This window comes from Gadus macrocephalus, chromosome 20 (assembly GCF_031168955.1).
Source record: "Gadus macrocephalus chromosome 20, ASM3116895v1".
NCBI lineage: Eukaryota > Metazoa > Chordata > Actinopteri > Gadiformes > Gadidae > Gadus > Gadus macrocephalus.
The window spans coordinates 20,055,672-20,082,221 of record NC_082401.1 but is presented as its reverse complement, the minus strand read 5'-3'; the positions used below and the strand labels follow the sequence as shown (position 1 = coordinate 20,082,221).

General features: G+C 44.8%; 2 protein-coding genes across 7 annotated transcripts in view; both read right to left on the bottom strand.

The window, feature by feature from the left end:
• The window catches only part of gtdc1 (glycosyltransferase-like domain containing 1), a 30,834-nt gene extending 20,417 nt beyond the window's left edge, over positions 1–10,417 (bottom strand). For 3 of the 4 annotated variants that reach the window (XR_009523451.1, XM_060040436.1, XM_060040437.1), the window contains exons 1-4: positions 10,325–10,417; positions 5,740–5,924; positions 3,409–3,576; positions 2,449–2,622 (exon numbers count right to left, since the gene is read on the bottom strand). Coding sequence is in view for 3 of the 4 variants with exons in the window: in XM_060040436.1 (XP_059896419.1) it covers positions 2,449–2,622; positions 3,409–3,576; positions 5,740–5,924; positions 10,325–10,384 (587 nt within the window). In the remaining variant the exon portion in view is untranslated. Of the gene's footprint in view, positions 1–2,448; positions 2,623–3,408; positions 3,577–5,393; positions 5,426–5,739; positions 5,925–10,324 lie in introns of all 4 variants that reach the window. The other variant, XM_060040438.1, reaches the window with a different exon arrangement.
• Positions 10,418–11,740: 1,323 nt separating this feature from the next.
• zeb2a (zinc finger E-box binding homeobox 2a) overlaps positions 11,741–26,550 on the bottom strand; it is an 18,728-nt gene continuing 3,918 nt past the window's right edge. The window contains exons 2-9 of one of the 3 annotated variants that reach the window (XM_060040859.1): positions 25,788–26,171; positions 22,503–22,571; positions 21,250–21,444; positions 20,595–20,809; positions 18,750–18,858; positions 16,358–18,357; positions 15,847–16,024; positions 11,741–13,907 (exon numbers count right to left, since the gene is read on the bottom strand). In XM_060040859.1, coding sequence (XP_059896842.1) covers positions 13,309–13,907; positions 15,847–16,024; positions 16,358–18,357; positions 18,750–18,858; positions 20,595–20,809; positions 21,250–21,444; positions 22,503–22,571; positions 25,788–26,007 — 3,585 coding nt within the window. In that variant the 5' untranslated portion in view covers positions 26,008–26,171 and the 3' untranslated portion in view covers positions 11,741–13,308. Of the gene's footprint in view, positions 13,908–15,846; positions 16,025–16,357; positions 18,358–18,749; positions 18,859–20,594; positions 20,810–21,249; positions 21,445–22,502; positions 22,572–25,787 lie in introns of all 3 variants that reach the window. The other 2 variants (XM_060040862.1, XM_060040860.1) reach the window with 2 other exon arrangements.

Genomic DNA, 26,550 nt, shown 5'->3' with positions numbered 1-26,550 from the left:
TACTTACACTCTGTGAGTTTGCTTTGGATCAGGCAAATTACCATCTGAAAATGAGCTGAAAAACACTCTGGGCAAGACGCCTGCGCCATCCATGGCAGCTCACTTTTCAGCATTTCTTACCCGGGCTAGTACACATAGAAAATAGGCCGAGGTGCATGCAAACAACAACAAGAGAAAAATGACACACACACACACACACACAGACACACACACACAGACACACTGACACACACACACAGACACACACACACACACACACACACACACACACACACACACAGACACACTGACACACACACACAGACACACAGACACACACACACACACACACACACACACACACACACACACACACACACACACACACACACACACACACACGACACAACTTGCACGAACATCAGCCAATGCTCAAAGAAACACAGAGAGAGGGTTCCTGGTGTTGTCATGCCCAACTTAATTACAACAGGGTTAGAGGATAGGGACGGATGATATGTGCACCGTACTGAAAACCAGAATCAGAAAGTAGCCTTTGTATGTATATGTAACATAGAAGGAAGCTTAGCTTGTGGCCATAGTGCCGAAAGCACAGCCATGACACATGTGAGAGAGGTGGGGGCAGGGGGGGGGGGAAAGAAACTAACCCAGTGCACAGATCGCCGTTGACTCCACTCTGTGTAACCCACAGACTCCTCTCTGGGGAGGGAGTGGGGGGAAGGGGGGTAGGCCATGATATAGAGGCCGTGTGACACAATTACTGTAGCACGGGTCACACACACACTCACACACACACACACACACACACACACAAGTTTCACGGACAGGCGTCTCCGCAGGGGGGAGGGGGGTTGTGGGCCCTAAATAATTAGCTATAATGCGCCACAAGAGTACACTCGGAACAATATGTGCACTTGGGTGAGCCGCGAAGACTTTCATCTTTTCTTCGGCGCTGGGTCACCCCTGAGAGAGGAGAGGCTTGAAAGAAACCAGGCTGGATCGCTGAATAACGCCATTGTGTGTTTATGAATTTTCATTCAATTAGTGCCACGAATCCCACCCTTTTTTCCAGATTTGATTAGATTTCTGAAGAGGGCAAAAATGTCTCAATGGAAACACCGGGATCCCAGGGACGACATGAAATCAGGCCCGAGCTCACCTGTTTTGATATTAACGCTGGCGTTTCTTCGTAAACATTGTCAGCGTTTCAACGCTTGCATTCAAACTCCCGACGACGGGGCTACGATGTTGTCGCTTTCATGTGAAGAAGTGGCTGCTGTTAATTTGGGGTTTAATAGGAAACAGAGCCCTCTCTCTCTCTCGCTCTGTAGCATAGAATTGTTGGCTCTTCCACAGTGCATTGTTTTGGAACAGAGCAATGAAAATGTACCACCCCCTTCTCACTGATCCGAGACTAAAGTTTATGAAGGCAAACCTGGATCCAATTGATCCACGGTGACAGTTGTTTTGTTGTCCCCATGAGTATTTCATTCTAATTAGATGTGTTTCAACAAAAATAATAAGTAAAGGATTATACTGAATCCAACAGGCCCATGAAGGCAACCAGTGCTACCTCCGTATAAATTATTTAGACGAACGGAATGGAGAAGCAAATGATAAAATAAATAAATAAAGACGACACAACTTTTAAAATAACTAGAGACCTTGGTGCCTTCTCCATGTAATTAACACTTGAGATGAAGTGGAGTTTCCCTGTGATTAAAACCCGATCCCTACACAGCAGCAAAGACGCCACATGAAAGGATCAGTGCATTCACGGCAACACCAGAGCAATGGATCCCATGATACGAATGTGATATTGCAACAGTGAATTTTGACCTCGATGGCAGAACCTTGCAAAATAGGCTGTTAATAAACGTTCTCATTAATATTAAATGTGGATGTTTTGAGTCTCCATCAATATAACTATATATATCACTCAGAGACTGAAATTAAACAATTTCAGACATTAAAGTGTCAATCTCCAAGATATCCCAACATTTATATTTAAATGAATGCCAGTTCAGCCACTATCTATCGCCGAATAGGGAAAGACAGAGGTTGATCGAGCCTATGGCCCACTGATGAAACCCCTTGCTTTTGCAGGAATATGAATGTTACGAACTGGGTATCGTTTGCGACATTCTTCAATCAAATCCCAAATGGCCCAGTAGGTGATGCATTTCCATCAACCCAAGAATGGCTGTCCTGCCAGAGAGGGTATGGCGGGAGCTACTGCAACAGACTCGCACTGACTCACTTGTGTGCGTGGCGGTGCACCATTTATTTTCACCATATCAGTGCAAACTTATAACGAAACAGAGATCTTTCAGATTGCCACTTTAAACAAGAAATAATACATGTCAACGGTAAAAAACGAAACCCCCTCTCTCGGGGTATTTCCCCGGAAGGCGCGTCCACCGTGGGACACCAGGGGCCGATGGCACTGACCTGGCGACACTGGGGAGCCGAAGGGGGAAGTGGAGCACCGAGCACTTGGGCCGGAGGAGCGACGCCAAGTCCTTTGGCCGGTGGTCGGGCATCCGCTTCAAGAAGGCCCCGACGGACGAGAGGAAGGAGTTCATGTTGAAGAGGGAGTTGAACACCACCGCATCTGCCACCAGGCTGGGAGGGGAGAGAGAGAGAGAGAGAGAGAGAGAGAGTGGAGAGAGGTCTGAGAAGAGGAGCGTGCTGGACCAGAGGCTGGTGGCGCTGGACGGGGCCCGACCTTGGTGCCCCGCTCTCGCAAGAGTTATTCAGGGCCGCCGCAGAGCTCATGGTCGGGGGGCTCGGAAAATGGGTCCTATTCTCTTTCATTATGAATGCAGGCCACAATATAATTCAAATTAGCCAAGCAATCTGGCTTCAATCCAATCAAATGTCTCTTAATGATCCATTCGCTTTGAGTAGCATATTATTTAATGCTGCCATATTTGACTGGCTTAACGACATTAAAGGAGATGGAGTGGGTTGCGCCGAGCTGAGTTATTGACATGTTGCCCTATGCAGATCAACAACAATCAGTTTTCTTTTAGAGTGCCTCTCTTTTCCTGTTAGTCCCCTGATTAATGACAATGCCGTCGCACGACAAGAGTGACTTCAATTACCCAGAGAGCATCATGTTGGGCCACGGTAATTAACCAATCATGTGCGCCCTGACATGCTCATTAAGACAAACTATTACAGTTGACTAGTGTTTCTTTTCCTTATGTACAAACAAATGGGTAATTAAGTGTGTGCTTAATTGTCGTATTGCTTAACTTATTGTTATTTGGGACAGCTCTGCTTTGACATACGCTTGTTTTATTGTTATTATCTTCATGCCGCTTAAAGCATACCCGTGATATTATGGTAACGGATCATCCAAATTGCCTGCCTGCGTGACGTGTGTTTGTTTTCTGCTGTCCTCACCAGGAGAGGATCTGGTTGTAGCCATACTGGAAGTCCCTCTCTTGGTCTTTGCGCACGGGATAGACCAGCTGGTTCTCGTGGAAGTAGAGAACCTTCTTGAGGGGTGCCAGGTCCGGCCGCAGAGCCACCAGCTCACACAGATTGAGGACAGAGCTGGTGAACAGCACCCTGCATGGAGGTGGTGTGTGTATGTGTGTGTGTGTGTGTGTGTGTGTGTGTGTGTGTGTGTGTGTGTGTGTGTGTGTGTGTGTGTGTGTGTGTGTGTGTGTGTGTGGGGGGGGGGGGGGGGAGAGAGAGAGAGAGGGGAGGCAGTCGGAAGTGATAGAAGCACACTTAGTATCACAGTTCACAATGGCTCGGACATCATTTCACAGATACTTGAACACTTGCTCTGCCAATCTAAACCTCACGAGGCTAGAACACAGTGTTCCGGTGTTAGTAGCCTTGGTGAGATTGTTTTCCACGGCACAGCGTGAAGTTTGGTTTCAACGTTGGTAGTAGAAGCATCTGTGTAGGTCAAGTGTAGGCCTCATCCTCGTGGTCCCTGCTCCAGACCTTCAAATAACACTCCACCCCTAAAAGACATGCATACACACACGCAAACATGCACACACACACACACACACACACACACACACACACACTGACTCGCAAGCATGCGCACACGCACACGGAGAACACAGCTCCGCACCATGCTCCTGATCATGGCGTACTGAGGGAGTGGGGGGAAGCTTTAAAGCTCTGCATCTCCCTAAATGACCCCCCATCCTCTCTCCTCCACTCCAAAACTTGGCTCACATCTTCATCGCTCAGCTAGGCCTACTTTTCTCTCTCTCTCTCTCTCTCTCTCTCTCTCTCTCGTCGCTTCGTATTTTTATTTTAACCCACGAGCGAGCCACACGCTTTGATGTGGTTGCTCCACGAGCCATCGCTAGGATCACTGCCCCCCCTCCCCCCCCGTGTGCCTTACAGACCTGGGATTATCCCGATTTCCTGGCCCCTCTCATGCTGCCCCGCCCCACCATCTAACCTAAAAGAGGCCTGCAGGACGACACGCAAAACGGCAAATCGCCCTCACCCTCTAAACTCCTGCCGGTTAATGCCGTCCGTTCTGACTCAAAACAGATGAGCAGTCGCTATTTTTACCTTTCCCTAAACCACGAATACTCAGAGGGGACATCCCGTGTATTTCAACTTTTAGGTTGTAGCTTCAGACGGAAGACGGAGGGGCCAGACGTGGGCTTTACGCCGTTACGTGTTTAATATTATAATTTGAAGTCCCACCCCCGCCAGTGCCATGAATATGCCTGTTCATAGTAACATTCAGTGTTCCAAAAGCCAAAGATATAGGCCACAATGACATGCCATGATACACGTACATCTGGTGGCAAAGTACTGATCTGAGTCAACAAACTGCTTCAATTGTGACAGCAGACATTTGACCTTTTTAATGGGTTGAATAAATCTTGACTGTGCTTGAGTGTGCTTGAGATGTGAGTCTCTCCCTCCGAGTGCATGATGTGCTGTTTCTGCATGACGTGTGGGTGCGTCTGTTTGTGTGTTAGTGTGCGAGAGACTTAGTATCCTAAATATTTAGATTTCTAAATGAATTAAATATTGTGAAATAATAATGCATATTTAATACATAATGTGCAAATAAATAAAGTAAATATATGAAGTGCTTGCAAAGGAATTTAACCAGGGAATGTTGCAAATGTATTAGTTGTGCGTCACTAAAAAAAACATACTCGTCACTTCTTAGTGTAAATGAGAAATAATGAGGGACATTGGTTTGACATATGACCAGTCGGTGCGTTTGTGTGTGCTCAATTACGTCAACACCAAAGACTGAAAGTGCACGAAAAGACAAATAACGGTGATATGGTGAAATATTGTGGTGAATGCAAACATTTCAATGCCGAAACAGAGAGTTTGAGGATGACTCACAGCGTGTGTGTGAGATTGTGTGTGATTGAGGAATTTACCCTCGAAAATCCAAGGGCCATGCCATCTACTCCTAGCGTGAAGGGAAGGGAAAAACTAAAGTTTGGAATGGTTTCAAAGAATGCTACATTCAACCTGGTTAAAGTGCCAATTAAAAGTCCTGAACATCTTGTCTTCTGCTAATCAACTCACTTTAATGCCACCAAACTCCCAGTGTTGCAGGAAACGCGGCTCCGAATGCAAACCATGAGTATAAATACCATGAGTATAAATACAACTAGTGACCGGGTGTATTATATTCAAAAGAGTTTAGGCCTGCATACTGCTTTCCTTGGTTCAAAAATAATAACAAAACGAGTCCGACATTTTGTTTCTCGGTGGGACTACCTGTATGAGGAACTGGGTGGGATGGCGTGCATGAAATGGAGGGCAGCGGTCCTGGCCCGCCAGTGCCATTTCTTTGCGGGCAGAGTGTGGGCGACGCAGCCGACGACATTCTCTTTCAAAAGGTCAATGAGCTGTTTGTGAGAGCCGCCATAAAAGGCCTCCACAAGCAGCACACACGTGGAATTCTGTGGACAGAAAAACAAATAAAAAGTATAATAAGAAGGTTACATGCAAAAATATAGCAGATATTGACGATACAAAACACATCTGGTGGAGGCAATCGGTAGTGAATTGCCCTTCCTACAAAAAAAAAATGTTTGGTTGAACAAAGAAATGCCATATTCAATTTGTAGAATAATAAAACTACATTTGTATTTCCTGCCATGGCAATTATGAAGCCTGTTTCCGATGTGATGGACTACAATTTCCAAAAGACAGAGGTAAAAAAAAAATCGAGGGAGGAGCCACAGCAGGCTTTACAGTCAGTTAAGGCACATGGGCGCAGGGCTTTCCAGAACAATCTCTCTTCCAGTGAATTCCCTCCTCTTTCTGATTTCCAGTCTACAACTACCATACATGCTGTTCTCCATCTTATTCCTCCATTTAGCTGCCCACAATGGGGAGTAATGTATTTGCAGCACTCAGCAATTGCCCGCAGACGTTTCAATCAGTCAATATCGAGGTTTTCTCCAGCGCCTTAAACGTCAAGTCATATCTCAAGTAGGAAATGAGCTGTACAATCTTGCTTTCAGCCGTAGCACAGGCTGTTAGCTGACTGTAAGCGGATTTTAGATATGGCTTGGGTAGATTTTAGCGTTTCCCACTGCTTAGGTAAGGAAAGGGCTTAATGGAAATGTAAAAGTTTTTTGAAAAATACCAACCGAATGTCTCTCTATTATAACTCTTGGAATGTCCCATTATATCCTTTACATTGTGCGGCCAAAGCTCAAGGTAAGCGCAAATACATGAATATATATGAGGCCTAGTTAATGAAACAGGTTTTACAAAAAAAGAAATGCAATAAGAAAACGCTTGCAAGTAATTCAGAAAAAAAAGAGAAAAGCTGACGTTGTCAACTCGGGACATTCCGCTCTAACCCTACGGTTGCAAGATGCAAAGCATCCTGATGCAGACGACACAGCTGTGTCTCATCTATACCTTTTTCGCCCCAACCTTTCTTTCCACCTCGCGTCAGAGATGAAACAGTTAAGGGTTAATGTCAGTGTGTACCAGGGAATCCCCCAGGTTATTATATGACTGCCGGTCTTAATGAGAGACAAATGGCTGAACGATGTGATGAGTCATTTAAAAAGCCAGGCGTATGCTTGGCCGTTGATGGAACTCCATTTTGATCTGGAAAACCCAACTATGTAATGCATTATTGGAATTTTTTGTGTACTGTTGCTGAGGTTGTTAATATTCAGGTGAGATTAGAAAGACTGTGGGGTAATTCCTTATTTCAATTGTTCATATTTTAGCATGGTTCAATTTGTATATTTACACAAACATTTTGCAATATAAATCAATCATTATGAACATTATGTCATAAACATCATTATGTCTCAACAACGGGCAGTTAGTTATGATTTCAGTTGGATACTTTGGCATGGGATTTTGAATAGGTGAGCAAAGTATCCTCATAATAACATATTGGACGTATACAATTCCCTAGAAAATGCAATGCAGCAAGTTAAGTATGTGGTTAGCCCTCACACCCATCTTACACTAGCAAGCAAACAAACACACACACGCGCACACACAGCGTTTCCTTAACATAGGCCCAGATAACATGGTGGATTGGGTGCCCCCAGCATATATTTAGACATCAGGGAGTGGACCAATTGTGACCATTAAACCCAGTCACTTGGAGACCCGGTCACTTGGAGAACATAAATCGATCCACATGGGGGTTCACCTGATCATAGGGGGTGGCTGGAAGGGACCAGAACCGCATTGGCAACCGGCAAACGGCGTATACTCGAGCATATGCGCAGGATTCTGACACCTCCCTCTGCTCCGACGGGCCATGTCAAGTCTTGCATGCACGCATGCTTCTAAACTGCATCTGATGTGTGTGTGTGTGTGTGTGTGTGACGTGTGTGTGTATGTGTGTGTGTGTGTGTGTGTGTGTGTGTGTGTGTGTGTGTGTGTGTGTGTGTGTGTGTGTGTCTGGTGTCTTCATCGTCTTAGACGGTTCCTGACAGAACTCTGAGATGTATTCTCACTGAGGGCTTATTTATGTTTATCATGAGATCAGATGGAATATTTACTCCCAATCCCAGATCTGTGGAGGATAAGAGTGTAAGGCCAATCAGAGTTCAGTGCTTCGATTGCTTTCTTATAATTAGCCAAGCGGTCGGAAAGCCTGCCCCAAAATAACATACCTTGGCTTTAAAACCAAAACCATGCTACAGAACATGAGCCCAGTTTCATTACAACAATCGTTAAATAGGCATATGCGCTTTAAAATGGGTAAATGATTGCATGCTGCTTTTTTTTTTTTCAATGAAAGTCCAAACGACACAATATAAAAATAAAGGTAATGATGGCACATTAAGGCCTACTTTGAGAGGAAAAAAGTTAAAATGCATCATTATCACATTAGATGAGTGCTAAGCTACTTGAAAGGCCTCAATTATTTATGATTGAAACATCTTGGGAGCAGAAGGACCGATCTAAAAATACCTCTGGACATCAAGAGATCCTGCCCAAACACACAAATAGGCAGACACACTCATTGAGAATGCGTGTGTCACACACATTGTATTAGTCTGAATTATGAAGGTGAATAAAGATATTCCTAAAAATCAAAACTGCCCAAAAAAAACACATAAGAATCATGGAGAAAAATTGAAGAGAGACAGAGAAGGAGAGACAGGGAGAGAAACATTTGTCTGATATTATGACCTAAAAACCTTTTAATTCATCGTTCATCGCAGCCCTTTCACTTTGACAATGCAAATTTAAGCAGCTTCGCACATCAGGCAAGGAACGTGTAATGCTATTCATAACTCCTTTGATCTGGTATTAGAAATGGGGAGGAAGCTCACATTTGCCACGGATTAAGGTTTCAAAGCGGTGAAATGAGTGAGAAGTGACTTTCCTTCTTTTAATTGAGGGAGTCGTGCCCTTGTACTTCACAAGCGCGGGGCTTTATGTGAAAGCTAATCGTTTAAGGATCCACTGAAAGAGACACCAGCTATAATTACAGACACACGGACATGTGCTAATCTTTTTTCCTTGGAAGGGAGGGGAGGGGGGGCGGGGGGGGGGGGGGGGGGGGCAGGATGTGTACAATAGCCTGAAAAAAATTAAACAGGTCCATCAACGCTGATGGAATTCTAACAGGAAAAAAGGTTTTGGCGTTCACTTCCATGTGCCGTTGTGAGACCCACCGTGTAAACTATATGAATCGCAACACCTTTACCTTCTGACGGCTTTCTGGATTAGTTGAGCCCCCTCGCATTAACCTTGACTATGTGGTCACTAACGTTAAAAAACTCAAACCCAACCTGTGATACATTGAACACATTGAAACCATCTCTGTTTCAAGTTAAGGCAGTGTTAATTTTTGGCAATGATTCGGCAAACGTTTGTGTTCATTTTCAGTAAAGGACAGAGCAACTGGAAAGTTACATGAAACCCGAAGGGTCATATTGATCGATTGTGTTGTTTGACTCAGAAGGGTCAACAGAAGGGTCTTGGGGCCGATCCCTGACTCCCTCAGCGTTCTTGAGCAAAAGGCTTGACCATTACAGGCCCCTAAATCAAGAAGCCTTATAAAGTTCCTCTGGATAAAATAATTCACTAAATAGTACACATTGAATAAAATGCTAATAGGACGATTTCAGCTGTGTGTTATAATTACTATAATAGTGTTTTACAACATTCATGAATATGAAAACATAATATAGTACAATATTTATAGTATTAAAACAACAATGCAACTACATTATTCCTTTCCACGGTGCAAGATTAATATCTAGCCTAAATAAATAGTCGTTTGTAGTTGATTTACAACGCTGTCATATGCGCATCATCAATTGTTAATCAAGTCATATGGGGGGCGGGAGGTTATTACACTTTATTCGTAGTGTGTCGTTAGAAACGACTACTAGGAAATAGACAATTTGAGCGTGGTGTGTACTAGGCTATGCAAGTATTTATTTTTCAATTAATGACGTAAAACGCTCTACGTGTTTTGTAAAAGCCAGCGCCTGAGGGGGCAACTCGGAGAGATGTGTTGTCCTCGATTAATATTCTGTGTTTAGAGCAACCTCCCGGTAACATTGTTAGGAAGTTTCCCAAATGTAGTCCGTGTTTGTGTGGTGTGTTGTATACATATACAGAGTAGTAGAAGCACGTGTCTCAATTGGAACCGCATACATTGTAGGCAAACGCAGTTCTCATACATAGTTAGGTGCATTTGTTAGCCCTACTGCTTAGCTTTATCACTGACGACCGCTCTCGCAACCTACGAAACACAATATTCTGCAACACCGGTGTAGCTTTCAAATGGCTCTTCTAACAACGTACCCTCATCGGCCACATGACAATGAACAGCGGAATAACCGCCTGGGCTTACCTTTTCCTGCATTGGCACGAGAGGGGAGGCGACGTCCCGCTCCCGACTCACATGCGTCATGACGTTGAATTCGAGCCCCGCCCACCACGTTGTCAAATATGTATTATCTTCCAGGATTCTACAACTGTGATCATGAATGTCGGTTTCTCTCCAGGAATTAGGTTTCAAATTGCATACATTAATGTTTGTTACTGTACCCTGATGGTTGAGACAATGTTTTAATTGGATGCTTTGTCTTAATATCTTGTTTTCGATTGATATGACTTGCATGACTGTTTGTGTGTGTAGTGTGCGTGCGTGCGTGCGCGTGTGCGTGTGTGCGTGTGTGCGTGTGTGTGTGTGTGTGCGTGTGTGTGTGTGTGCGTGTGTGTGTGTGTGTGTGTGTGTGTGTGTGCTCATGCGCTCATGCCTCCGTGTGTTCGTGTTTGCCCGCGCGTGCCTGTGCGTGTGTGTTCGTGTGTGTGTGTGTGTGTGTGTGTGTGTGTGTGTGTGTGTGTGTGTGTGTGTGTGTGTGTGTGTTTGTTTGTGTGTGTGGTTGTGTGTGTCTGTGTGTGTGTTATACAAAATATACACTGAGAGTTGGTGTGAGTGGTTCACAGAGTAAACTTTTCACCTGCTTCTATTTGCATTAATTCAGTGAGTTAAATCAACAAGGTCATGGGCAATTCTTTTTAGATGCTGTGGTAACAATTCATGGCCAGTTTGGCGGCTGTCTTGTGGTAATTTTATCTCAAGCTGGTGCTTTTTATACTTCAAAGAGTCTTAACTAATTCTATAAAATCTATCATATACTGGCTCCAAGAAATATCCCACATAAAATTAGAATCCACATCAGAAGGTAAAAGTTCAATGCAAACTGTTATATAAGAGCAAAGACTTGTCATAAATGACATCTCGAGTGAGACTTGAGATAATAGGCCTACGGTAGACCTAGTTACAGAGGCATTGCTTTAATTAAACTTTTCCTAATTAAACGACAGCCTTACAAGCCTGTTAAAATGCGTTGCCTGTAAAAGGTTTTTGTAGGTCTACAGTTGAATTATATTGTTACGTTTTGCCAATCAGAATTAATAAAAAATATGTATATTGGTTCTCACCATGATATATGTTTTGGAAATACTGATAAGGAATATGATCGATTTAGTCGTTTCATATTCAATTATGTCATGATGAATTCTGTATAATAACACAACAAAATAACCAGCATTTAATTAGTTAACTAGTCAATGATTTGTGTTACATTGACTTAGATTTAACGTGAACATTTTTTTATTGGATTTGAATATGAATTGTATTTGTAAAAAAACAACAACCTGGTAACCTGGTAGCCATTGGCTGCAACATGGATAGCCTGTAACATTTGCTTACTATCCGTCTATATCTGGGAGCTCTTGAATAAAATAGAAGTAGAAGTGGTACAAGAAGAATAACACAGCTTTATTAAAATTTAATTTGGCTACATTTATTTGAGCATGGTCATTTCCAAGAGAAATTAAAAATTCAGTAATACTTCAGACATTTCAGGAATTTCATCATCAACAGTCCCTCTTCACCTCTTCAGTGGGATGAATAAAGTGGATTTATAATTTTTTTTACTCTCAAAAATACAGTGTTTTCACAATATTGTATCAAAAGTTCCCCAAATTTTGAATTTCCAGTAGTTGAAAGGAAATAAAACATAAAAAGAAAAAAATTGAAAAAAATCCAAATACCATAGACGCTCTCTATTCATATTTTGCTCCAATAGTCAATGACAGAATCTTTTTACTAAAATATATCTATTTGTTGAGGAACTATAATACTGTACACTACAGTATGAAATAAATAAAATTAGGAAATATAAAATGAGTCACATAAATAAAATGGTAATCTTAAAATAAAAACAAAACGAAATTTATGTTGGAAAAATCAACAAAAACAAAAAAAGTAATACTGACAAAAGGTCATGGAAAAAATACAGAAAGAAATTGCACAAACATATGTAAACTAACAAACTGCTTGTCTATCTATGCTAATACTGTCATAGGTACTTCAAAAAACAAGGTGAAATATCCATTTAATACTGAAGCCAGAGCAAAGATAACACAGGTCAACTCTGATTTACACTGTACAAGGATGGCACTTGCAGAAACGCACAGGTGAAAAGGTTTGCATATAAGGCTTTCTCTTGAGAAAATAAAACACACAAAAACTCTGTCACACTTCCACAGAGCCTATATTATTTTGTTATTTCTCCCCATCACTATTTTCCTCTCCGGTCCATTTTTTTTAAGACTCACATCAACATATTAAAAATCACACAGGTTTAATGTTCCTTCACATAAAGAAATAGTGAGGCCCAAAATTGTGTGGTTAGTTTGCCTTGCAAAAAGAGGGTAAATCCCAAGGACATCACAGTAAGTGGCAGACAAAATACAACATCGACGGACTGCTACTGAGTCTTCAAGCATGGTATAAATATCCATAGGCTTTTTTCTTTTTTTTTTTTTCCAAAAAAGTGTTTTTGTAGTGATTAAGGGGGGCAGAGTGCAATTTCCTGGTTTGGGGTATGAACACAATGAAACACGAAAAGGTTAAGAACATTTTAGCACCACACAGCTTTTAGGCCTTTATAATACTGTACATTAAAAACAGCTTCATCTCATTTAATTATAATGATAATCATTATTACTTCCCTTTTTTTTTGCATATCGTGGATTTTTAAACAATCCCACCCAGCTTGTTATCACGACTCTGATGTTGGCAGTCACCACATTGCATCTCAAGTCCATCTTTACAATCTTCCACAACAGAAAAGAAGAAAAAAGCAAGCGCTCTGCTAAGATCAAGCCTGTGCCTTACGTTTCTGACATGGAACAGGTTTCATGTTTGTTGGAAGGATGAGAAAAAGGAAATTAAACAAACCAATGACAAATATTTGCTGAAACAAATGTTTTCCTCTTGCTTTGTGTTGCCTCCTCGACTGTAAGTAACTCCACTCTGAATCAGTCCGCTTCCTCCTGGTCCGACTTTCCGTCTGTTTTCCCTTCTCTCGAACTCTCATCCATCAAATGTGTCGTATCCTTGCCCTCGCCGTCATCCCGCGTCGAGTCCATCTGCGTACCCAGGCTCCTGCTGTCTCCTTCATCCTCCTCCCCCACCTCCATCCCTCTGAAACTTGCCTCCCGTCTGTCTGTCACCTCCTTGTACGCTTCGGCCACATCCCTCTCCCGGCCTCTCATGCCTCCCTCAGTTCCGTCCCTTAGGATGGTGCCGGCCGCCTCCTCCTGTGGGTCCTCTGGGTCTGAGTATCCCAGGGGCCCCAGGCCCTGCAGGTAGGCCCTCCTCATCAGCAGCTCAGTGGGCTCAAGGCTGCCCTTGTCGCGGGCCTCCCTCTCGGCCGCCTCCCGCTCCTCTGCCTCCCGCTTGCAGTAGGAGTAGCGGTGGTTCATGTGCTGCGAGTAGGAGCCCGAGTGGGAGAAGCGCTTGCCACACTTGTCGCACTGGTAGGGCTTCTCGCCCGAGTGCAGTCGCGAGTGCTCAATGAGATGGTGCTTGTGTTTAAAGGCCTTCTTGCAGATCTGGCACTGGTGTGGACGCTTGCCTGCAGAGACACGGGAAACAGGTGGGAGGGAGAGGAGGTGTTACTATGGTGACTTAGAGTTCTCTTGAACAGAGACAAAATACAGACAGCTTGCTGTGAGTTATTCCAAAACGTGCAACTGTTGGACTTATTCATTCAATTATCAACCTATGTAAATAGTGCGTTAATATAACACACTACAGATGTCCACCATCATCAAACAATAGTGAAAAGATTTCATACATAGAAAGATGTGTGGCTTTAGAAAAGAAAGCATCAACACAGTGAAGCACACATTTTTCACACAATTATAGGTGAACATAGCATGCAAAGAAAAGTCCCTCCTAAGGCCTCGGTTTGCTGTCTCATGAAAACGCTGCGGCTAATTTCAGCTCCTGCTTAGGTGGAAGGTGCTGGGCTATAAGAGGACTCATTACTTTATGCACTGGTCGTCTGCGACCGTGGCGGGTTAAGCCAGAGAGATCAAATGCCTAGAGCATCGAGGCAAGGTGAAACCCAAGCAGTCTGGCTCTCCCTGATGGAGTGTTTTCATGACATCATGGCCCAGATTAAAACTGACCAGGATTAGAACATCTTGCGCATGATAGTATGACGGGTATATTTGTGGAAGGAACTTCACACCCGTAAACCTCCCCCGTCTTCCTTGTGTGCGCTCACACCAAACCATGGAGGAACAGACACACACACACACACAAACACACACAGACACACGCACCTTCACGTGCACTCTCACACATAGAGAGAGCCTTCTGGATTTACTACGAATCTCTATCACCGGATATTTGTCCCATCTGACTTGTATCTAACAGGTTGGGGCTTTTCTTTTGCCAAGCTAATAGGCCCATACACTGACACTCTTCCAAAGCGCACTTCCCACGCACACATGCACAAACGCCTTCTGAACCTGTGAACGGCAGTAGTCATACACACATTCAGACAACCAAGCACCAGGATGTGCATACACACAAGCATGCATCGCCATACAGGCACACAAACACACACACACACACGCAAATCTTAGCTACAAATAGCTTTGAAATGCATGTAACATCTTCCATAGTTGGCATACCTAAAGTTCCCCCTCCCCCCTTCCCGACACACACACACACACACACACACACACACACACACACACACACACACACACACACACACACACACACACACATACACATACACTAACATCGTAAGACCAAAATAGACGAGACGGAAGATTCTTTGTCAAGCTTCCCTACACTGACTGACAGGATGGATATGAGCGGGGGGTGATGAAACTCAGTGAAAGCTAGAAGAGGTTATATATTTTTATATTTATGTTTCAAATTCAGATATGGCATGGCAATATCATGCTTTCTCTTCCAAAATCCTGAGCATAAGGTTTGCAGTGTTTTTGCCACAGCGTTTGCATCATGGACGGCTTTGACTTTATAAAGAGGTATTTTTAACCTCTTATCTATTCACAGTACAACCAAAAAGCACACAGCCAGACAAGCAGGCACACGCTTTCCTTCTTCCACCTTTCTCTCTATCCTTCTCTCTATCGGCATATATCTCCATCCCTCGCTATTCCTCTCCTATAAGTCCCTCTGTCAGTATGACTGGAGTGCCTCCGGAGGAGTTTATTTCTGGGGCATTGTATGTTTATGCAACCCTGAGCGTATTAGCACAACCCTACCCCCTGTTGAAAAGGAACGAACATGTTAAAGATCAGGGGTAGGAAAACACAGAACATAAAAGTAGTAAATAAGGAAAACATAATCAAGTTTCAAAGCTAGAAGAAGGGAGAGAAGGGGGAGCTACGTTACAAATCAAAGGGAAAAAAGGAAATCAGGAAACATAACATTTTTTTGGTGCAGAGACAGAAAATATGCTGCGTGAGGGTACAAAGCATAGGCGAGGGGGTAGGGGTAAAAAAAAGAAGTGTCCAAATGTTATATACCTGTGTGCTCATATTTGTGTCTTAGGAGGGAACTTGTCTTCTGGAATGTTTTGTCGCACAAGTCACACGCGTACATACCACTTTCAGTCTTCTTCATCTTCTTCCTGGACAGGAGCGATTCGTCTGTCAGGTCCTCTAGGCCTGACAGATAGTCGGCGGTGCTGTCCATTAGCTCCCCCTGTGAGCGATAAGCAGATTTGGTTTTGGTGGTTTGTTTTCCTGTTATTTTTTTTCCATGCTTTAGTTAATCTGCACCTGCTACCTCGATACAAAGAGACACCTTCTGCTCTGTTTCTATGATCCCAAGTCTGGACAGGGGCTTATCAAACCCAACCTGGGTAAGACCCTTTCAGCCAAAATACACTTAAAATAGGAGACATATGGGGGGCAGTCTAAATGCCAAGGTGCCTGAGGATTGGATCAATTGATTAAGCAATGTTTACCTCAATCCTGTTAACTAATTAATGTATGACATGTAAAGAAATGTTCAAAGACAATGATATTTGCTTACCTGGAGACCTGGTTTCCGTTGGTACTTTCTCCTCTGTTGCATTTCTGCAAATGAAGCTGCCCCAGTAGCATAAGTGTAGGCCATGTGGGGCAGGAAGCTCATATGGTCCAGCCCAGGGTAGTGCCTGAGGCCTGGGATGCTGGCCTGGGCCTGGGACATGAAGGATGGTGGAGGGAAGGCGCCATGAGGTGGCAGGGATGTATAGATGTGGCCTCCAGTAAATGGATTTATACCAAAAATGGGACTGGTGCTCTTCTCGAGCTGATGGCCAGCGTTCCCTCCAGTGTTGTGGTCGGAGCCAAGAAACTCCTTCTTGATGTGGGCCAAATCCATAGGCCCGGTCCCTTGTTCTTTGACGTGAGCATCGCCGTTGCGCTCAATCATGTAACCATTGGGCCTGGGACGCTTTTCTCCCGTGGAGATCCTCTTGTTGTAGTTGGTCATGTGTTTTGGCAGGGACAGATCCAAGGGAGCGTCGCCGTGGTTGTCCTCGGAAGCTAGGCTGTTTGGAGTGTAAGAGCTGCTCTGAGAGTTTTTGGAAGACGTTGAGGAGAGATTGAGCGGGGATGGAGTGCTGCTCCTCAAGTGATCCATGGGGTCCAGTGGTTTTTCCCCTGCATGTCTGTTAGCTGTAAACTGGTTGGCCTTTGAAAGTCTGTGCAAGGCATCGCCATTGTTGGAGCCCCCATGTAAATCTGCACAGTGTGCCATCGCCTGTTGTAGGCCTACCAAGGACATGGGTGACCTGTTCAGGTAGTGGTTGGCCTCGGTGCCACTGCGGTCAGGTGGAGGGGACCTTTTCCTCTGATTGTTTCCGTGGTTGTTTTGGTTCTTCCACTGGGCAAACCACTCTTTGACAAATTCTTGAGGGAGGCCCACAGCGATGGAAATCTTCAAAAGTTCCTCTGAGTTGGGCTCAGTGTTCATAGCAAAGTAGGCCTTGAGCACTGATACGTGGTCCTTAAAAGGGTTGATGGGGCTGGTGGCTCCCCTCTCTGAGAGAGTGCTTGAGAGCAAGACAGCCTGCTGCTCGGATGCCATTGAGCCCCTGCGGTTGCTGGGTCCATTTTCCACTGGCTGCAGCACTGCTTTGATCTCCTCATTCATCTTGCACAGGTAGCGCTCATGTTGGTGCAGTGGTATGGGTCCAGGGAATGCCTCCTTGCAGAACTGACAGGAGAATGGCAGGAACTGGGGCTGGCTGTCATGGGACTTCTCTTCTCCGCCGAAGTCCATGGAGTGGTTTGGCTTTTCCTTTTTGATGTCCATCTGCCTTTTGGAGTCATCAATAAGGCTCTTGGCTTCATTGACTTTTTCCAGGGTGTAGTCTATGATACTCTTGGTGGGGCTGTTCTGGCCAACCACTGGGAAGCCGGCTCTTGCGGAGAGGGCAAGCTTGTGCTCCTCCATCTGGGCTCCCAACTCCTTCATGTAGGCCCTGAGCTTGGTGATCTCCTCTGGGTTCCCATCCATTTTCTGCCTGCACACTGTGTTGTCCACGATCTGGAGGACCTTCTGAACCTCACTCAGGTTGTTCCCAAGAGAACCGGGGTAGCCAAGCAGGGGGAGGTCCAGTCCCATACCCCCCAGGTGCTGCAGGGGGCTCTGGGATGAGCTGTGGATTCCCAGGGGGCTTCCTCCTCCATGGCCATTTCCATTTATGTACGCCCCTGGGCCCCCAAAGCCATGTTGAGAAGCAATCAATAGCCGATAGTCATTGAAGTCCATTGGCTCTGCTTTGATGTCAAGCTGACCCTGCTGGTCTTGTGGGCCTAGGGGACGGCCATTCTCTAGTTTGTGGCGGAGCTGGGCCAGGGCTGGACTGCCAGGGGAAGATGTGGTGGAGTTGGGTGAGGAGCCAGGCTTGGCACTGTTTCCATTGCGTACTCTTCCATTGATTGCAATCAGGCCAATGCATTTCTTGCTGCTGATGTGAGAGCTATATGACCCAGAGTGGGAGAACCGCTTCTTACAGTTGGAGCACTCATATGGTTTCTCACCTGAAAAATAAGAACATTTATGTTAATATGCTATATTTCGGCTGATTGTATATGCAATTTTCTTATATTTTGTATTACGATTGGTTGCTCAGCGTGTATTATGTGAGCGAACGTTAATTTTTTGAATGCAAATGTGTATTTAGAATGAATTTTCATTTCAGCCCCCTCAGAATGCATTGCTATGGTTTCATCCATATGGCGGAATTACTCAGTTATGAAACAGGTCTTTTCAGCTATAATCAACTGGCATGAGTAATTCAACAGACACAAGCGAGATAAAGAAAGAGAAAACCTTATCCATGTCTATCTTTGTAGCATGAAACCCCCATTATCTAGAATCTTAAAAATAATTATGTAATCATGGACTGTACCCAATTCCAGGGAGTACCTACCACTGTGAATACGAAGATGTTCCTTGAGGTGATGCTTGTATTTGAAAGCCTTTCCACACTCGGTGCATTTGAATTTGCGGTTGCCAGCCCCCTCGTTCATCAGCTGTGGCTGTGGAGATGAAACACATTTAAATAAGTAGGTGTTGCTTAACAGAAGGCGAGGAAAACATTTAAGTGGTGGCAATAAACATTTTGTTATCAATGGTTTTCATCTCGCATAAAAGTTAAGATACATTTACATAATCCCTGTGTATAAAGTCTCTGATTATACATTTGAAAAATCGATAACAGGCAAAGAAACTCATTTCTGTATGATTAAAATAGCGTGGGTTGACCCTGTTCAAAGGTAAAAGTTTAGTGTAGGCCCTTTCTTCATTTGAAATCCAAACAGGCAGAGAAAAACAAACAGCAAACATTGCAATGGGAGATGCAGTCCCCAGAGCCTGTGCGTAAAGTTTATTCAAAAAGGGTTACATCATAAATCTGTTTTTCTGCCGGATACATCAGTGATCCCTATTTGAGCTCAAACAGTTTGAGTTGCAACAAAGTGAGAATGAGAATTATTTAAACAAAGAAGATATATGTATCTCAGCATGTAAAAAAAATATCCAGGTTCTCTTGTGTTCACCAGGATGGGCACATGACCCATCATTAGGCTTTGTTTAACTATTTAACTAAGAGGAAGTACACAAATAAACAGGCACTTTAAGTCATTTGGGGATTATGATACTCCAGATCACTGGGGAAATGGCCATCTGCTCCTGTTTAAGGCAGTCAGAGGGAAGAGGAGGGCGGTGGGGGGGGTCAGGTGAAGGGAGGCAGCGGGTTAGAGGCGAGTCACTGCTTCTGTTACGGTGAGCTCAGGCAAATTTGAGGTCCGAAGCTGACAGGCTTAACTCCGGAAATCTCATTATAATCACAGTATAATTGGAAAATTGAATGATTCAATGCTTATTTACATGGTCTAATATGAGTTTTGGATCACAGGAGCGGTTAGAAAATACTAATAAAGCTTCCCATGCTGCAACATTAAACCATGTGCTGTTATTTTATTATTAACTTTACTTCCCGTCACAGTGACGGTCTGTGAAAAAAAACGCCATACAGGGCTTTGCCTTTGTGGACAAATAATAAACACTTAGAATAATAGGAAGAGGCCTATCTGGAACTATCTTTATTAGCACTAATTTCTAATCAAATCTGTTCCAGTTCCAGTTCCAGCAACAGCTGATGTACAAAGTCAGATGGCCCGGGGAAGTCAATATGGTTGCACATCCCACGCACAGCTCACTGTAGGCGGAAGCTTAGGGGGAGCACAGCAAAAATGCAGCTGCTAACTAGCAGTGCGAGGTCTGATGATTTTACAACTAAAGGGAAAAACAACCTAACACAAAAACACGATAGAAAACAGGGGGATTTAGTGGGCAGGAAGCTATAGGTGCTTTCTCCATAGATGTACTATGGATTTAATAAAAGTGCACTGGCTGTCCAAAGAATGCTTTTTAGCTATTATTTATAGCATATTTATAGACTGAGTATAGACTGAATAAAGGGAAGTGCAGGGAAAGCATTGACTATTTAAACCATACTGTATGTGCCATGGTACTGAAACGTTTATTTATTTAAATATATTCTCTGTTTCACAATGTATCATTTGTTCACACACCCTCTGATTTAATCTTGATTCTACTTATTGATTTATATTTGATTAGAATAAAGAAATGCCCAAATGAATACTCATAGCCCGGCAGAAAAACATAAACGTCAACGACGACAGATATTACCAGGACTCCAAATACAACACCAACAACAACAACAACAGCCACAGACAGAGGGAGGGTGTACCTGATCTCGGCTGGGCTTGTGCGTGGCCATGTGGCGCTCCAGCTGTGCGCGGTGCGTGAAGGTGTCGGAGCACAGCGGGCACGGGACGCTCTCCTCGTTCTTCTCGTGGCGGTACTTGATGTGCTCCTTCAGGGACGTCAGCCTCTTGTAGCCCCGGTCGCAGTACGGGCAGGTCAGGAGCTGGGCGAAGTCGTCCGGCGTGCCGCTGGGCAGGTCTGAATGACAGAAGCGGGGGGGACGGGGTCAGGTCAGTTGGTGGGAGGTCGGCTAATGGACCCCCTCGCACGGGTGTGAGCAGAGGAAATGGCCGTGTGTGGATTGGCAGATGTTGGGGTCGTGAGGGTCGCGGGCCTGCCGTGCTCCCTAGCCAAGGGTTCGACTCGTTCGTCCCTGAGAGACCTCACAGGTTTTTTGTAATTATAGGGTGATGGATGTTCATTGTAAATGTAGTGCTTCAAGAACAAAATAAGCCCGAATACAACCTGAACGAGGCAAAACATGGAAGAGAATATATAGGGAACTGAGAAGGCAAAAAAAACGTTCTATTTCTTAGTCATGCTGACATGCTAATTATTATCCTTCCCAACAGGCAGAACAACATCCTTCATAATACCGCCATTCTCCACATAGCGCAACCTCCAGGGCTCATACGCACCATTTTCGTTTTCATCTTGACCGATAGCCTCCGGCGTTCCCAGCCGGGTCACTTCCTCCGGGGCTTCTGGGTAGATGATGGCGGTGTCGCCGCGCTGCAGGTACTCTGCGATGCTCGCTGGGTGTTCATCGCTGTCCTCCATTTTGCGCTTCAGGAAGTAGTCATTGAGCTCGGAGACACCTTCAAGTCCCTTGCCTGTATGGAGGGGAAAACCAGTAGAGTTGTTCATTTTGTTGGATGACGTTGGTCTGAACGATGCTAGGCAAGAGGGGGGGAGGCAGTCTTGTTTAACCAAGCTTCAGAGAAAAGACCATTAGGAAACTACTTAGAGGGGGAGTATACGTTTAAGTTTCCGTTAATGATGTTGTATAATGGTTTCTACGAAGAAAAAGAAGGTAATAGATAATAGATAATTCCGCCATTACGCGATGTGCACTGTTAAGTGTGGCATCTTGGCTGGCGAGAAAAGCGTTTTTGCAATAAATATCACTTTGCATTTCACTTAGGTAGTTCTAGTGTAGATGGTAATTTGGTTAAGGCACAATGAGATCCTCTGAGTTAGCTAATCTTATTTCAAATATGCCTTGACCCAATTTAAACATGAAGATGCAATTAGCATAAATGGAAAACAACTAAACTTCTTATACCATGCATTGACTATATTGATTCGAGTCTGCTCAATATATCTGAAGCCCAATGATTTACATGTGAACATTTAAGACAATTAAGTAGTTAAATATATTAGGCAATAAAAGCTTGGACTTTTAATATTTCACCATTGTCTCTATGCTTCCCATTACAGCGTGGCGTCTCAGTGGTAAAGACATGTCTTTGTTGCTTGGATGCATCATTTTTTTTTGCCATTATCAGTCCCTTTAGGCAGAACAGGACAGTCTCTTTATAACCAATTTGGAAGGACATCAACCAAACAAATACGATTTAAGTCAATACTCAATTTAACAGCAAACGTTATTTGCAATCTAGACTCTAACTCAACAATGCAATGATGTTATTTATCAGACGCACCCCAAGTGGTGTATCTCTCGTGCCTTCTCACAAACGGGAGAGTGATCGGGGGTTTCCTTATTAGGGAAATCACCTCAACAGCATGTCATGTAACAGTTAGTGGCTAGCCAAATGTATGTCATGGGGCTACGGGTGACTTGATGGTGGCGTAGCGTGAGTGTGTGGTTGGATAGTGGGGTGGGGCGGTTGGTTCTTTCATCATACAATGGCGGTAGGGCCGGACTCACCTGTGCCATTTCCAACAGCGTGAAGAGAGCCTTTGGGCCCCAGTGGGTGATACTCATCCTGCCTTTCATCTGTGAAGGAGAGGAGGAGAGGTGTTGAGAATGGGGGAAAGCCCTTGACTGTGCCTAACGCCGTTTTCAATAAATTAGAGTATGACCGCGCCTCAGCACTCAGGGCTAAGTCAATTGGAATGCTCTGTGGCTGCGGCGACCTGACAAGCTAACAAGCTCCTCTTTGCATTCACCACGGCTCATAATGTGAAGGTATTTTCCACATAATGAGGGGAGGCCAGCCCAATGGTCCATTTGTGTGCGTGTGTGTGTGTGTGTGTGTGGGGGGGGGGGGGTTCATATAGTGTGCCTATTGTGCTCCTTCCTCCTGGGCTTTTGCATGTGACTCCTCAACAGGAGTCACAAGTATCATAAGCTTTGCCTTCAAAGGGAGGGATATGTAACCCCCACCTAAACCTCATTTTTTTTTTACCTCCACCTTCAAAAAGAAGAGGCGGATTTGGGGGTGGGGGGGCAGTGGGTGGGTGAGTTGGGGGGGCTGGGGGGGGGGGCTCTCTTGTTTCTCCTCCTTGTTCCCTTTCAAAACATCCTTCCCCATATGAAAAGAAGGGTGTCAAACAGGAAGTACCTATGAATGCATTTATTTGTTTATTCATTGACTCTTAATAGCCCTTAGTTGAGTCACAGAAGATGTCACCCCCGATGTGAAGGAGTACGGACCTCTAAGAAAGCCTTTCATTTCCATTTAAATGAAATTCCTTAATAAGCAGCAAAGGCCAACAGGAACATGACGTTACGTTTTCCCCTTAAATGCTACATTAAACAATGCAATATCTGTTGATTCTTGCGTGTCTAAATCTTTCTCTTTCCAGAGAATAAATTTGATTCAGCAGATCAATTGTATCAGACCCAAAGCATACATGAATACACATACACAATCATAACCCATATATACAGTGCATTTAGTCAGTGATTATTGAAAGCCTTTCCCTGCTTATTGGCTGAATAGCCCTGATCTGAAGTTGAGCCAATACATCTGCCTCTAGCTTGTGTGAGACAGTACCAAGACAGAACCGAGAGCCCTTTTCCCGCTACAGATAAAGAAGACAGTGGGAGGAGGCTGGTTGCCAGACCCTTTTTTTCTTTCTTTTTTTTTTACAATTAGTGCCATTCTCCAGCACGGGGCTCCTTTGTGGGCTGATGTCTCCGAGCGAGGAAGGAGAGAGAGGACAAAGGCATGTGAGTCCCACCCCGTGCCACTCTCGTAGAATCTACACACTGTACTCAAGTGTCATTCTATTTTCAGCCTCCCCACCCCCATCCCCACCTTCTTCACGGCAACTCTCACACACACACACACACACACACACACACACACACACACACACACACACACACACACACACACACACACACACACACACACACACACACACACACACACACACACACACACACACACTTTGTATCAGTGTGTGTGTTGGGGACATAAAATGGAGGCTCTTTGTATTTGCTGTCCCAGACCACTTTTCTTTTTTTCTCTTTTTTTTTTTCCTCGAGAGACAAGATGGAGGAGTCGAGATTATGATGAGCGTTTCATTTCTGTTTGTGGTTCCCCTGTTTCCACGTCCTGTACGTCGACGGCCACAGAAACACTTCTGCTTTTTACTTCACCTTTTCAACACCTTAAAGTAACTACCTCGGTCGTTAAAAACTAAAAATATGAAAAATGACCTGAGTTTATGCACAGTTTCAATCACCAAGATACTAGACTACTTCCCTAATCTCCATTAAAAAAAACGTCTCTCAGGCAAATAGCAGTTTCTTTAACTGTGAAAAGTTGCAGCCTGGTCAATGAGGGATTACATCTTTTCCACTATTGCTAACGATGGGAATAATGACCCTATAGGTTCAACACTCCAATAGTTCAAATCACATTAAAAACCCTCCAATTAAATTGCAAGTTTAACAAACTAACTGAAGCAGATGTGCTAAACGGGCATTGGTTTCTTTAACCGCTCTCCAGTGATCACGATAATGATACGGCCGCTGCACTGTGCATTAACGTTCCTTTTCATTTACATTTCGGCTTCGGACTCACTTGGTTGTTTTTCTGCGGGAAAAACTGGGCTCAGTATTTCCCGAGCTCGGCCGTGTTCAGGACTAGCACTCAGCAACCCGGCGAGGTCATTAGCGGAGAGACGGATTGGCAGCGTCAGTCGCCAATTTTTTCTATTTTCTATTTTTTTTTTTCAAAGCGGGTGTCTCGCATGAGTTCCCGCCACACTCGGTATCTGTCAAGCAGCCCTAGAAGGGTGGGCCTATTATGCATGTAAATGACCATCATAAAGCTCCAAATTTCATTTAGGGGCTGTTAATGAGTCCTGCGTAGGGCCCTGCTCTGCCCCCCGCTCCCTTAACGATCCCGTTTGGCTCCTAATTAAAAGTATTTGTCATCGGGGCACTGGTGACACTGGATGTCCTGCCACAGTGTGTGAGGGGGGGGGGGGGGGGGTCTCTGAGTCAGGGGACTCACAGGTTTTTGGTTCCGTCATTGATAAGATCGTCTTAAAAAAAGGGATGTCACAGTCTTTTTTTCTCTGTTCATGTTTATATTACATATCGCTGACGGTCTGCGGCAGTTCAGTTGAGCTGATGTTGGAAAACAAACCTGTTAAGTTCTGTCACTTAAAATAGCTGCATACAAAGAAGAAGATATACATCTCCGCTGTGGCTACAGACAACAACAGCACCCATCTTGTTTCGTTCCCAGAACTAGCGCAGTAATACTACCGTTACCGTATAAGATGAGGAACGATCACTTCGAAGAACCCCAGAAGTGCAAGAGTGTGAGAAACTTGGTTGTGAATTATTAGACTGTGGGAAGTAGGCTGTGGGTTCAGCTGTAATTATGACGTTGACTCGAGAGTGAGATGTGCCGATTCTGGTCCTACAGGACATTTATCTGAGACATTAAGTTACATTAAGAAAAACTCCTGCTAATCCTTCCACTGCCTGAGTAACAGGATGAGGTCGGTTAAGCACAGGGGCCCTGTTTTCTTTGTCTGTGCTAACTCGAGATAGCTTTAAATGAGACCTGCGTCATTAAAATGACACCGGCAGAATCAACAGCAATTTCTCTGGGTCAAAGAGATGTGCGTTACCAAGATAAACACGTGAATGAGGAGGTTACATATTTCTCCAGTGAAACCATTTCAGAGCCACTTCCCGGCCGCCCCTCACGGCCCCCAGATGACACCCCAAGCCCCGACTCACCGGTGCCGTTGAGGTGCCCATGCATGTCCTCTCCCATGGCCCAGGGGTGGTGGCTCTGCCGTCCGTCCCTCCGGCCCTCGGCCCCCTCGGGGCCCTCTTGGCCCCCGTAGGAGAGCAGGGCGTGGCCCACCCGCGGCGAGGCCTCCATAGCGGGGACGCCAGCCACTGGGCTGCTGCCGCCCGCCACCTCCTCCTCCTCCTCCTCTTCCTCCTCTCCCATAGCACCGCCACCGCCTCCTCCGTCTCCTCCTCCTCCTCCTCCGTCTCCTCCTCCTCCTCCTGCTCCTCCTCCGTTAGCCAGGCGGTTCTCCTCGGAGGCCACCACCAACCTATCGTCCTCGTCGGTCTCCGAGCCCGTCTCCACCACATTCTCATAGTTCAGCACTGCAACGCACAAACATAAACACCAGACACACTGTTAGCTTTCAAGAACAACATCCGGCTCAAAAGTAGAGGTGGAGGAGGAGACCCAAACCACATTCCTTATAGTTGAGTGGTTGGGAAGCATATTTTTTTTTCGGCCCAGACACCCAAGGGACCGGGCCGAAATGGAAGGCTTGTAAATATTACATCTCTGCGCTGGGATAACATAAACCTGATTTAGACCCAGACGGAGTCCAGGGGCACGCGCAACAAGCCGTGAAATTCCCCCTGCTTTGGTGTTTGCTGCCAGAACACTCTGATAAAGGTGCATGAGAAAAGTATAGGACCGTGTATGAAGGAAGAGAGCGAGAGGGGGGGGGGAAGAGAGAGAATGTGTGTG